At 43.5% G+C, this 13,498-nt stretch overlaps 1 protein-coding gene across 1 annotated transcript in view; it reads right to left on the bottom strand.

The window, feature by feature from the left end:
- LOC145522480 (uncharacterized) overlaps nt 1-12,437 on the bottom strand; it is a 51,659-nt gene extending 39,222 nt beyond the window's left edge. Inside the window, exons 1-3 of the mRNA XM_081531170.1 lie at nt 12,424-12,437; nt 12,232-12,316; nt 4,276-4,341 (exon numbers count right to left, since the gene is read on the bottom strand). Of these exons, the coding sequence (XP_081387296.1) occupies nt 4,276-4,341; nt 12,232-12,316; nt 12,424-12,437 (165 nt within the window). The remainder of the gene's footprint in view (nt 1-4,275; nt 4,342-12,231; nt 12,317-12,423) is intronic.
- Nucleotides 12,438-13,498: the final 1,061 nt, after the last annotated feature.

Genomic DNA, 13,498 nt, shown 5'->3' with positions numbered 1-13,498 from the left:
GTCTGTAGCCTGCCAGGCTCCTCTGTCCATGGGATTTTCCAGGCGAGAATACTGGAGTGGGTTACCATTTCCTTCTCCAGGGGATTTTCCCAACCCAGGAATTGAACTTGAATCTCTTGCACTGTAGGCAGATTCTTTACCATCTGAGCCACCAGGGAAGCTCATATATTAAGGAACAGGTAGTAAATTAATGGCTTGTTTAAAACTTTTCTCTTGATGATTTTATCAAGTCTGTCACTCTGAGTCTGAAGTTGCTGAGAGGTCCCTGGCAGGAGGAAAAAAAGTCTCAGAGTGTGTGTGTCATATGACATAACACAGAAAGGCAGATTGGTCCAGTGAGGGGGCCCCACAGAGTGGTCCTTGAACCAGCAGCATCACCCAAGGATGCCAACGCCTGGCCCTCTCCAGACCTGTGGAATCAGAAACTCTGGATGTTGGCCTGAAACCTGTTTTAAGAAGCCTCCAGGTGAACCAGATGCACCGACAAAGTTCAAAATACTCCTTTACTGTCCACTGGAGAAGGAAGAAGTGGCAATTCACTCCAGTATTCTTGCCTGGAGAAATCCATGGACAGAGAAGCTTGTCAGGCTACAGTTCATAACATGACAGGGTGACTAACACTTACTATCCACAATCCACAATTCCTGTGCTCCTAGAGACTGGGCTCCTAGGTTTGCACTTTATTTTATCATATATTTTACTCTACTAATCAGAGCAGTCCTTTGAAATTGGGAGATCTGATCTATACTCTTTCTCTCCAGGGATGGAAGGATAGCCTTGTGCTGAGCCAGTGGTTCAGGCTTTTCTCCTAGATGTGTAATGAGGAAACTCTTTTGGGCCATGACTCTCATAACCTCTGTTTCCTAAAAATGTAATTTATTTTCCTTAAGGCCTTAAAGTATGAAGATAGGAGCATACTGTCTGCTGAGTCTTCTACTGATTAACACCACATGTGATTAAGAGACCATTCAGTGAATAAACGCCCAGGATGCACTAAGCATAGAGTATATTCTGGACACTCTAAAATCTTCCTCGTAATACCCCTCCCTTCAAATTTTTATTTCTAGCCCTTTTTTATCAGGTTGCTTTTTCCTCTGTCATTTCTCTACCAATTCCTTCCTGTGTATCCCATGTTTTCAAGTGCAGCTCAATTTTACACCCTCTGGAGCTGTCTTCCATGCTCACATCAGAAGGCTCACACCCTTCCCTCTGCATTCCTGTTTGTCCTTCATCCTCACAACTCCACCAATCTCTCCTCACCCTCAGAGAGCCCAACACCTTACAGACAATCCAAATCATTTGTTCAGTGGGGTAACAAACACCACAGTGAAAAAAAGTACAGTCATTCTAGAACTATATGTCTCTTTTTTCTGTCATTATATACGAGATGTGACTGACATGGTGACATTCTATCTCATATTTTTTCTCCAGGTGCATTCAGAGATGCTGTATGGAGAAAATATTCGCATCTCTAATATTTATTTGTTTATTTATTTTACTTTTCACTATCAAGTCTCTGATTTTTTAATAGCTTTTTAAGTTAGTTAATTTATTTATTCATTTTTGGCTGTGCTGGGTCTTTGTTGCTGTGTGCAGGCTTTTTCTTGTGGTTAAGAGAGTGGGGCAGTCTGTGGGCTTCTCATTGGGGTGGTTTCTCTTGTTTCGAAGCACAAGCTCTCGTGTGCATGGGCTCAGTAGTTTCGGTTCATGGGCTTAGATGCCCCATGGCATGTGGGATCTTCCTGGACGAGGGATGGAATCCATGTCCCCTGCACTGGCAGGCAGATTCTTAACCACTGGACCACCAGGGAAGTCCTCACTGTCAAGTTTCCCATATGAATAGTCCACAAAGGTAAATGGCAAATAGGTTCAGTGTGAGTGCCCATCAAGCACTCTGCTGTGCAGAACTGAGTCTTAACTAGAAAACTTCTGTACTCCTTGATGATGTCCATCATGGACAAGGACTCCAAGGACAGCTATTTACACACCATGTGTTCACTGAGCTTATCTTTAGTTGCCTCCACTTTCATTGATTTACTGCATCTTTACCAGCTTCTTTCCTTTAACTACTCATTTTCATTCATTTATGCATAACTTTCTCCATGGGCCTACAGTAGCTGCCTACTCTGTGCCAGAAGTTTCCTTAATGTTGGGTTCGGGGGTTCTAGGCAGAAAAAAACCCAGGAGTAAAGGCAGAGGCACAAGACAGCTCCAAGGGCTCCTGCTGCCTGCTTTTCCTTTGCCCACACAGGTGCCCAGAAATACCAGCTCATCCGGTCTTGGGAACCTCCCTGACGCCTGCAGGTGGCACTGACCATCTGCACTATGTCCCTGCCCAGTGTTTCAGAAGACCCAGATTGTGGTGCCAACATATTTGTGCATGTTTGCTTGCCCATCTCTTGCTATCACCCGGCCAGCCCATCAGGGACTGGGACTGTCTTCTTCATGTCTATGCCCTGGGTCTCACCATGTCCCACAGATCCTGCACTTAACATATCTTCAAATGAATGGACAGATTGCTGGAGAGAGGAGTAAAGACATCTTCATTCTGGCCAATGAAGGCTAATATCACATCTATACAATTTCAACTTAATCTGCCCATTTAGTTGAAAACAACAGAGCTGAAACATTATGAATTGGGGAAAATACATGCTTTTCATTTGCTATAGATTTACTAATACTAAATCTATCTTATTTCAACAACAGACATTCTAAGGATTATCAGGAACATGAGTGGCTGGGGAAGCTATTTCTGTCCACTGGTCATACAGTCCAAGAATGGCCCAGAGTAGGGCCTTCCTGTGCCAGGTGGTGGGCACGGACGCAGCTAGAGGCAGGATTTGATTTCAAGTAGCAGCCGAACCTCAGCAATGGCCCCTGGCTCTCTGTGCCGGGAGGGAGTCTAAGGGCTTACAGAGAGCCATGGGCTCAGAGAGTGAGTCATTTCCTCCTTCTGGCCCTCTGCGGGGTTGGCCTGCAAGACTGATTTGGAATGGATTTGGAGTGACCCCCTGATGTATTCTTACCCCCCACCAAGTAGCCTTAAAAAATATCTTTGTGCCTAACCGGATGTGAGTTAAACAAAAAAATGACTCTGTGCTCGCCAGTATCGTAGGTCATCTAGCAGAGGGGTGTGGGTGCAGCTGGTGAGAGATGTTTGTGTTGTCTCACCAGAAGTGTCTCCTGGGGCAGAGAGGGATGTCGGGGGCGGGGTGGGGGGGGACATCCTCGGAAGAGGGACAAGCTTAGCCTTTGGCCAGGGTTTCATAGAACAGCTACTGCATGAGGCCATGCCACTTCAACTCCTGCGCTAGCAGGACCCATGGGAGACAGTGGAATCTTGCAGGAGAGTGGGACACAGGCACAAGCACACACACTCACACGCCCGGACACCGTGGGGTGGGTGCGTCCTGTGAAGGGATTCCTTCGCTGTCAGCACCTGACAAGTGCTGAACCTGAAGATTAGCAGGTCAGCGGGGCTGGAGTTGGGGGGGTGATGGGTAGAAAGCACCTGCCCCAACACATTTCCCTGGTGACAACAGGCCTTGGTGACAAGGCACAGGCTTCCTAATCAGCTGAGCGTATCAATAGACACTGAAAGCACCCCGGGGAGAAAAAGCCAGAGGAAGTGAGGGAGTCAGCTCCAGTTTGCTAAAAGAGAGATTAAATTTCAGCCCCTGGAGGAAAACAAAAAGTGAGAAATACTAAATGCCGGGTTGATTTTTCATACATATTTTGTCTTCTTAAATGCATGCCCATCTTCTGATTGCTCGTGAATGACAGGCATCCTATTTCGACCGCCGCTGCCAAGATGCTGCCTGCTGTGGCGGGCATCTCCCTGACTTCTCTTTTCTGGATGGCTTGGTGAGGGGAAAAGGAAGCCTGACCCTGCACCTTCTGTCTGATCCAGCGCAGCTGCATTTTCTCATTCCTGAGAACCGGACGAGTTCACTGAGCCCTGGGCTGATATTCTGTACCATCTTTGGTGCAGCTGTGATTTTAACTGGGGGAGCCGACTTGAACCTCTCTAATCCTTACTCCAGACACCTCGAACCCCTGAGACTGGTGTGCATGCGTGCGTGAGTTTTTAAGGGTTTTTCAGCTGTGCTGCTGAGAAAGTAGTTCCAACCAAAGTTTAAAACAAAAAAAAAAAAAACAGAAAAGAAAAGAAAAAGCCGGGTGGGGGTTAGTGACATAACTGTCTGATTCTGGTCACAGAATATTTCTGTCACTTTAACATTTACAACAGCAAAAATAATATTATCTTATGCTCACCTTTGAATTCCTCTTTCCTTTTTGGTGCTTGAATGATGGATACCATGTGTCTCTGTCTTCTGTGAACTGTGGAACAATTAACCCAGAATTAAAAGTGTAAGACACTTGCAAGGTCAGGGGTAAGGTGGGGGTGAAGTTTGGAAATCAATTGCAACTAGTCTTAGAAATACACATCCAACTTTGAATTTTTTTTTTTTTTCTCAAGACTTGAATTTGGGGAATGGAGGGAGTTGTTTTATGAATGGATATAGGCCTGACACATGAAACTCGTGGGATCCGTCTGAGGGCCTCCTTTGGGTCAGCTGTGACATCTGGCTCTGACGAATCTGGCATATTGTGACTCACTGATACGCAAATAGTAATCCTTGATAGTGACCACTTGTGATGCCGACAAACAATGTCAAATGCCAGGGAATCGCTGTAGCCACCCCCAGCTGCTGTCAGAGTCACCAGGCTCCAGGGCTTGTGTCCCACTAGGACCTCAGACCCCACGTCATTGGCTAGACAGTTCACAAACTGGCAGACTCTGAGCTCTCCTCTCAGGAGAGCCTGGTTGAGGGCATGTGACTCTGATGGCAGATGGTCTGAATTTGAACCTGGCTCAGCCATACCTCAGCTGAGAATGTGACAAGTTATTTAACTTCTCTGGGTCTCAGTTTCTTCATCTATTTAAAAAATAGGTACAATTAAGGTAAAACTTCTAGTTATTAAAGTAGTTAACGTGTATTGAAACTTCCTATGGGGCAGGCACTGTTCTAAGCATGACACAGAAATTACTGCAGTAAATTTTAAAACACATGATGTGGTGGGTACATTTGCCCATGAGGAAACTAGCACACAGCCATAGCAATTGTACGAGTTGCATCTAGAATTCTCTGTGCTTTTTCTGAAACTCTAGAGCAGTGATTCTCCACCAGTGGTAAATATGCTCCCCAGGGGACCTTGGACAATGTCTAGAGACATTTTTGTTTGTCACGACTGGGACAGGGGAGGGTTGTTACTGGTATTTACAGAGTTGAGAAAGGGATATTGCTTAACATCCTACAATGTGCAGGATGCCCCCCCTCCCCCACCAACCAAGAATTACCCAGCTCCAAATGTCAACAGTGTTGAGGTTGAGAAATCCCGCCCTAGAACCTGTCTTCTTAGCCACCACACTAACTCACTGGATAACATCTACCAGGAGGAGTTTAGGAGGATAAAGTGGAACGATGCATGTAAAGCACTAAATGTAATACCTGGCACATAATAGGTGCTCAACAAATCAAGCAGTTTCATTCAAGAATGGGTAATGCCAGTTGTTGGAGGGGTTAGGAAACTGGTTTCATAAATGGAGAAAGTTTCATAAATGAAGACTCATAAATGAAGGACATTGTCTTCTTTTCTTGCTCAATTCAAGAACATCTCTGAATTTTTTTCCCCTGGAAGTTGAGTGGGTCAGGAGATGGTAATTAAAAAACTTAAAGATTAGCAAGCACTGTACAGTAAAAGGTAATTTGAGGGGAAGAATGATTTGAATTTTCTCTTCTTTGTACCTCCTTTCAGTCAGGAGAGCCATTCTGAGCCCAGAGCGAACATTTGTCTTTACTGAAAGTTGCCTGAGAACCTGTGGCTAAAAGGGTGTGTTGTCCTGTTGGGGATGTCAGAGAGGCCAGCTAATGCTCAGTCCCAGGCTCATCAGAGCTCCTCCATTGGCCATCCCATGGGGTCAGAAATGGGGAACTGAAGATGCTTAAGCCAGTAGGTAATACCAATCATAACTGTAACTAGTGCATCTCGTTCCAGTCTGCCACATGCTTGACACTCTTCCAGTCTCATAACAAATATTAAATAATTTAATCTTTGTAATAATGAGATGAAAGCTTCTATTTTTAGCCCCACTTTATATCTGGGGAAATCAGGGCACAGAGAGGCTATACAAATTGCCAGAAGCAGACAAAGACAGAAAGTGGCAGAGCTAGGAAGCTAACCCACACAGTGCGGTGCCAGAGGCCACATTCTTGTCCACTAAGATGAGCGGCCTCTGCCTAGAAGGGTTCAGAGGTCATCTTGCAAAGGTAGGCAAAGGTTCCGAAGCTCAACAAATCAAGGTCAAGAGACGTTAGTAACTGAAATACACAATTAAGTCACCTGTAGCTTTGTTAGCTTTTAAATATTTCCTGTAAGGGGCAGAAATTGGTGAGTACTGCTAGTCATCGGTGGGCTTCCCTGGTAGCTCAGATGGCAAAGAGTCTGCCTGCAGTGCAAGAGACCCGGGTTGATCCCTGGGTCGGAAATATCCCCTGGAGAAGGAAATGGCAACTCACTCCAGTATTCTTGCCTGGAAAATCCCATATTCGGAGGAGCCTGGCAGGCTACAGTCCATGGGGTCGCAAAGAGTCAAACATGACTGAGCGACTTCACCTTCTTTCTTCTAGTCATCGGTGGAGGAGGCTTACACAGGTGTGGTTTCAGGTGGGAGGAGAACTAATCAGAAGCCATCATCCTGACCAGGGTATGGAGAGGGAATCTGGGGTTACGGAGAAAGTCTGAAGTATTGATCTGTAGCTGTGTAGATGTATCCCTCACCCTAGCCAGGGATTCACAAGTGCACACCTTCCATGAACCACTTGACACATTTTCTCAGTGTCTGCCATGTGTCCAGGGAACTTGCCAGTGCACGTGGGTATATCAACACAGAGGCATCACCACTGCTACAGGAAGAACTAACCATACACTCTCTGAATATAAAGGTCAGCCTATTCAGAGAGATGCTTTTAAATACAGAGTTGCTCTATGATTCTGTCATATGTTATAACTGTTTAGTCTACATTTTAAAGCATTCAAGGATCCAGAGGGACTGAGTTTGGTAGAGAAACTGAGTTGAATCCCTGAAAAGTCCCTTGCACACACATGAGGCTCTGGAGTTCTGCCATCTCTGAACATCACTTGTGATGCCTCTTAACTGTAAATAACAGATATCTGACCATTCAGTTACATCATCTGTCAGCTGAAAATGCTGGCATTAGTTATCTCCCCACCTGCTACCCAATAGGCAGGAATGGTGGTGAGAAAGGTTTGTAAATGCACTGATGTTTGTAGGATCATTAATGTATATTGATCTTTAAAGTTCTCACCATTTTATGTTGAAAAGAATCTGAGTTCTTTCACGCTCTCAGGGAAGCACACATATCTGGCCATGTACATGTGGCTTGGACTGAGACTTAGGATGAGACCAGAGACTAGAATGATGCTCTGTACTCTGTGCAGCTCCGAGGAATTCATACGGATTTGTCCCTACACAACCTCCCAAGCTTTTCTAATCCCCTGTAACTAAAGGCCATGCAGTTGCAGAACAGATACAAGGATTACTGTGACAATCTGTGTGGCTACAGTCACTGTCATTTGCTTAACAGCCTTCTACAAACCCCCAAGCCCTCCTCTGCTGCCCCCTTCCCCAAAGGGTTGCTGCACCTACCTGGTGAGAACCACCATTTTGCCAAATCTAGTGGATGTGTCCCAATCCCTGTCTTTACAAGACACCCACACTGTTCTACACGTTGTCCACTCATCCTCCCTTCTTCCTCACTCTGAATTTGACTGGCATGATTTTAGCCACCTCTCTGACTGGTCATTCTTTTGCTTTCCAGCAGTGATTCCTTCTTTCAGTTTCAGACTCCTCTACATATGCCAGGACTAGCTGGATCTGTACTCTTGGAATTCTCAAAGTAATCTCAAATGTAATTTGTCCCACACTTCTTTCATTCTATTTCCATGACATACCGCTTCCATTCCATGAGTTCTGCATCTCCATGAACATCAATACCATATTATCAGTCAATACCAGATTGATCAATCAATACTTACCATCAATACCAATACCAGATAAAAGAGTCAATGGAGACTCAAAATTATCCTTATTCTCCCCAGTGCAGGGAACTCCCAAGTCCCACAGATTTACCTTTGAATATATCTTGACTCCATTTCCTTCCCACAATCATTTCCTTGTTCAGCTCATTGTCACTTCACTGTTGCACAACCGCAATTGTCCTTTGCTGCTCTTCCTGCCTCCAGCATCTCTTCCTTTGGAAACTATCTCTGCCATGGTCAGTTACATCTGGGCTACATATGGTCTTTAGGTCAAAGGCTGTTTCATTTTAGATTCCAAAAGACGTTGTTATTGTTGAAAGTAAAGCATAATTACAACATAGACTGGTATTAGCATAGGTGCCACAACAGTAGACACATAGATCGATGGAACAGAACAAGAGCCCAGAAATAAACCCATGAATATATGGCCAATGAATTTACAAAGGAGCCAAGTATATAATGGGGAAAAGAAATTATTTTCAATAAATGGTCTTTGAGAAACTGGACAGTCACATGCAAAAAAATTAAATGGGACTACTATCTTACACCATACTCCAAAATTAACTCAAAATGTATTAAAGACTTGAATATAAGACTTAAAATCATAGAACTCCTAGAAAAAAGAGGCAATAAGCACCCTGACATAGGTCTTGGCAATGATTTTTTTAATATGACACCAGAAGCGAAAGCAACAAAAGCAAAAATAAATTAGTGGGCCACATCATACTAAAAAGTTTCTGCACAGCAAAGGAAACCATCAACAAAATGAAAGTGCAGCATAATGAGTGGGAAAAAATATTTCCAAATCATTTATATGTTAAGGGGCTAATATCCAATATACAAAGAATTCGTACAACTCAGTAGCAAAAAGATGAAAAAAATCCAGTACAAAATAGAAGATATGAACAGATACTTTCTCCAAAGAAGACATACACAAGGCTAACAGGTACATGAAAAGATGTCAACAAAAATCACAATGAGATGCTACCTTATACTGTCTAGAATGGGTATTATAAAAAAGACAAGAATTAACTAATGTTGGTTAGGATGTAGAGAAAAGGAAACCATTATGTACTGTTGGTGAGAATGTAAAACAGGACAATAATTATCAACAACAGTATGCAGGTACCTCATAAAATTGAAACTAGGTCTACCATATGATCTAGCAATTCCACTTTTGGGTATTTATCCAAAGAAAATGAAAACACTAAGTTGAAATGGTAATATACACTTACATGTTTATTGCAGCATTATTTACAATAGCCAAGATATAGAAACAACCTAAGTATCCACTGATGAATGAATGGATAAACAAAATATGGTGTGTGTGTATGTATACACATATACATATATTGTTGTTGTTCAGTCATTAAATTGTCTCTGACTCTCTGAGACCCCCTGGACTGCAGCATGGCAGACACCTCTGTTTTCCACTATCTTTCGGTGAGTGAAGTCGCTCAGTCATGTCTGACTCTTTGCGACCCCTTGGACTGTAGCCTACCAGACTCCTCTGTCCATGGAATTTTCCAGGCAAGAGTACTGGAGTGGGTTGCCATTTCCTTCTCCAGGGGATCTTCCCAACCCAGGGATCGAACCCGGGTCTCCCACCCTGCAGGCAGACGCTTTACCATCTGAGCCACCAGGGAAGCTATTTTCCAGAGTTTGCTCAAATTCATGTCCATTGAGTCAGTGATGCTATCTAACCATCTCATTTCTCTGCTGCACCCTTCTCCGTGCATGCATGCTGAGTTGCTTCAGTTGGGCTTTCTGATTCTTTTCAACCCCATGGACTGTAGCCTGCCAGGTTCCTCCATCCATGGGGATTTTCCAGGCAAGAATACTGGAGTGGGTTGCCATGCCTGCCTCCAGGGGATCTTCCCAACCCAGGGATAGAACCCATGTCTCTTATGTCTCCTGCTTTGGCAGGTGGGTTCTTTACCAGCAGTGCCACTTGGGAAGCCCCAGGAGTCTTCTCTAGCACCACAATTTGAAAGCATCAATTCTTCATCACTCAGCCTTCTTTATGGTCCAACTCACACATCCATATATGACTATTGGGAAAATCATAGCTTTGATTATATGGACTTTTGTTGGCAAAGTGATGTTTCTGCTTTTTAATATGCAGTTTAGGTTTGTCATAGCTTTCTTTCAAAGGAGCAAACATCTTATAATTTCAGGGCTGCAGTCACTGTCCATAGTAATATATATATACATACATACATATGCAATAGAATATTATTCAGCCATAAAAAAGAAATAAATCTTACCATTTATGATAGTGTGGATGAACTTGGTGTACATTATGCTAAGTGAAATAAGTCAGACAGAGAAAGATAAATACCATTTGATCTCTGATATTTCTGGAATCTTAAAAAAAAAAAACAACTAGCAAACCTTAAAAAACATAGACACAAAAAAATGCACACACACAAAAGTCAAGCTCATAGGTACAGAAAATGGTGGTTAGGGGTTTGCCTGGTGTGTGGTCAGAGAAATAGGAGAAGGGAGTATTAGAAAAAAAGATACAACCTATTCATTCAGTTAACTGCTAAGTACTATTTCAAGGAAAGTGCTGCTCAGCATTTCCTAGCTAAAAATTTTATGATTACAACATAAAATCTGAGGTTATTTTGGATGTCTTTGTATCTTTGTGTGTGTGTTTGTGTGTGCACATAGACACATGTATTCCCCACATCAACTTCACAAGAGCTAAAGTGTCAGTTTGCAAGTTTCTAGAAGCATTTGTTTTTTTTTGAGTGGGTAATCTACAGTAGAAATTGAGAAAATCAGACAGGCAGTTACATGGAAATTAAATTAAAGTTAAATTACATTAAATTAAAATGTAAGCTCCTTTAAGACAGCTGTTCATGATCCCCTGTTACGCCTCAGAACACTTAGCAAAGTACCCTGTATAATGTGATTGGGTTCAAACCCAGGAAAGAGGGAACTTGCATTAATCAAAAGCAGAGGAGGGCGGTTGAACCTCTACAGGTTAAAATATGCCAGTTGTTGAGAAGAAAATGGAATGGATGTCAGAAGCAAAATATTTGTGTGTGATGAGTTGGAGTTTGAGAGTTTTTATTTTCTGATTATTTTTTTGACTGGAAAGAAAGGAAGCTCAAATAAGCCAAGAAGACACTCATGGATGAAATGCTTTGCACATATGGGATGGAAAATTGTGCTGTATTAAGTCAAAAAGCAGCTTCTGAAGAATGTATTATGGCTGCAGCTTCACAGGTGCCTGGCCCGCTGGCCCCTTTGTATCACTGCACCATGTGTGTGACCCTGGTCCTCCACTCCAGCCGCCATGCGGGTAGATCATATTCAGGGAGGCAGAAGCTTCTAGAACTGCTGGAGCCACTGCTCAGGCCAAAGACGGTCCCCTCCTTCTCACCCCTTTATCCATATACAGGAGCATTAAAGAACTAAACAGCTCTCATCTTAACTTCCTCCCAACCTCATTCTTTTGGCTCATCCTCCTCTGAGAAGCAGCTGTTTTTCAGCTGATGTCTAAGCTCACACACTCTGAGTGAAATAACTGGATCTCTTTATAAAGAAAAGCTCTGGTTTGTTTTAATTTCTCCCAAATATCATTCGTACAGGGGTACCTCACTTTACACATTTTTAATTCTCCTCAGGAACATATGGTTTACTCTCCGTTATATAAATCCAATATTTGCAAATTGAAGCAGGGTTGAAATTCACCAATAAAGGATGCCATTTAAACAGACCATGTGGAGAATCCTTTTAAAATTTTTTTAATGTGTTTTTTTTCTTTTTCTTTGTGGTTTCTTTTCCCCCTGAAGCAAAGGATCCTTTGATAATGCAAATGATTGATTCTCTTCACTCCCTTCCCAGAAATCTATGCTCTGTTTTTTACAGACTTAGGTTTTGATTGATGTGCACTGGGATTTCTCAGAATGGGACACCCCTTGTTCGCAGGCGGGCAGTGATTCTTAGGCCTGGGGCTAGTTTCATGGGTCTCTCCTCATTTTCTCAGCTTGTTCTTAATCCTTCAAAAAGTGGTGACTGAGTAGGAATGTAATATTTAATAAAGATATTTGAATAAGAGGGCTTCCCTAGTAGCTCAGACTGTAAAGAACCCACCTCCAAGGCAGGAGACCCACTTTCAAGCCCTGGGTCTGTAAGATCCTTCAGAGAGGGAAATGGCACCCCACTCCAGTAGTCTTGCCTGGGAAATCCTATGGACAGAGGAGCCTGGCAGGCTACAGTCCATGCGGTCACAAAGAGTCAGACATGACTAAGCGACTGACACGCACATACACAAACTAGTGCCACCTCCTTGAAGTCATCACACTGAGATAGCCTAGCATTTTCTGGCACAGTACTTTGGAAGTTGTTCTTAGTTCAGGTTTGGAAATGACACCAGAAGGACAGCCTACCAAACCTATAGTCATAGCTTGCCAGTTTCAGGGATAGCTGTGGTCCTGCTGTGTTCTCAGGCCTGGCCATCAGAAAAGCTGGTCTTCAGTGACAGGACCAGAGATGCACTCCCTCCCTTGTCTCTGCCTTTCCTCTACTGTAGAAGTATCAGCAGGTAAACTGGCATGGTACCTATTAGATGCCAGGCATGATTATCACCACTTTACCCATACCAGCTCATTTCATCTTCACGGTAACTCGGTTCAGAAGGTGCATGATCAGCATCCATCTTCGTGTTGCATGAAGGGAAGCTCAGGCACAGAGGGGTACAGGCCACATGCTGGGGGAGCTGGGACTCCAAAGCTACACCAGCATATAACACGGACTGGGCTAGGAAGGTGCCAGGTCTGACTCCACCCCTGACTGTGAGCAGTATCAGTTTGTCAGCATTATGCCACAGTGATAGTTGACTTTGCACTCAGTAGATGGGAGGCTTTGCTGTCTTGTATTATTTAATCCTTACAATACTTCTACAATCCTTGCAATTATCCGTACTGACAAGTGAGGAAGCCCAGTATATAACCCACACAAGGTCACACAACTGTCTAATTGAGGGGCAAGTCCATCCACTGACTTTTTCCACTGTGATGTGTATGGTTCAGTTTTCTTTCTAGGAAGAGTCAGGTCACCATGAAAGAGATTTCAGAGTAGCGGGATGGGTGAGGGGTGTTTGCGGACAGGGTTAGAATTCTGAGACACCTTATCTTGCAAATTTGACTCTTCTTACTGGTCCACTGTCTCCCCAAACTTAAAGGCACAAACACATGCATATGTGCTGATGCCCGTACGTACACACATATTCTAGCTCATGCATGTCATGTACAGGCCCAGGCACACATGCACACATTCATACACATGTGCACATATACCATAATTATCTGCTTCATGAAATAAGACTTTTCATTATAAAATGTAGGACATTTACAGTGAG

Source organism: Giraffa tippelskirchi, chromosome 10 (genome assembly GCF_054371585.1).
Source record: "Giraffa tippelskirchi isolate mGirTip1 chromosome 10, T2T-mGirTip1v1.2.pri, whole genome shotgun sequence".
Lineage (NCBI taxonomy): Eukaryota > Metazoa > Chordata > Mammalia > Artiodactyla > Giraffidae > Giraffa > Giraffa tippelskirchi.
This window is presented reverse-complemented; position numbering and strand designations above follow the sequence as displayed.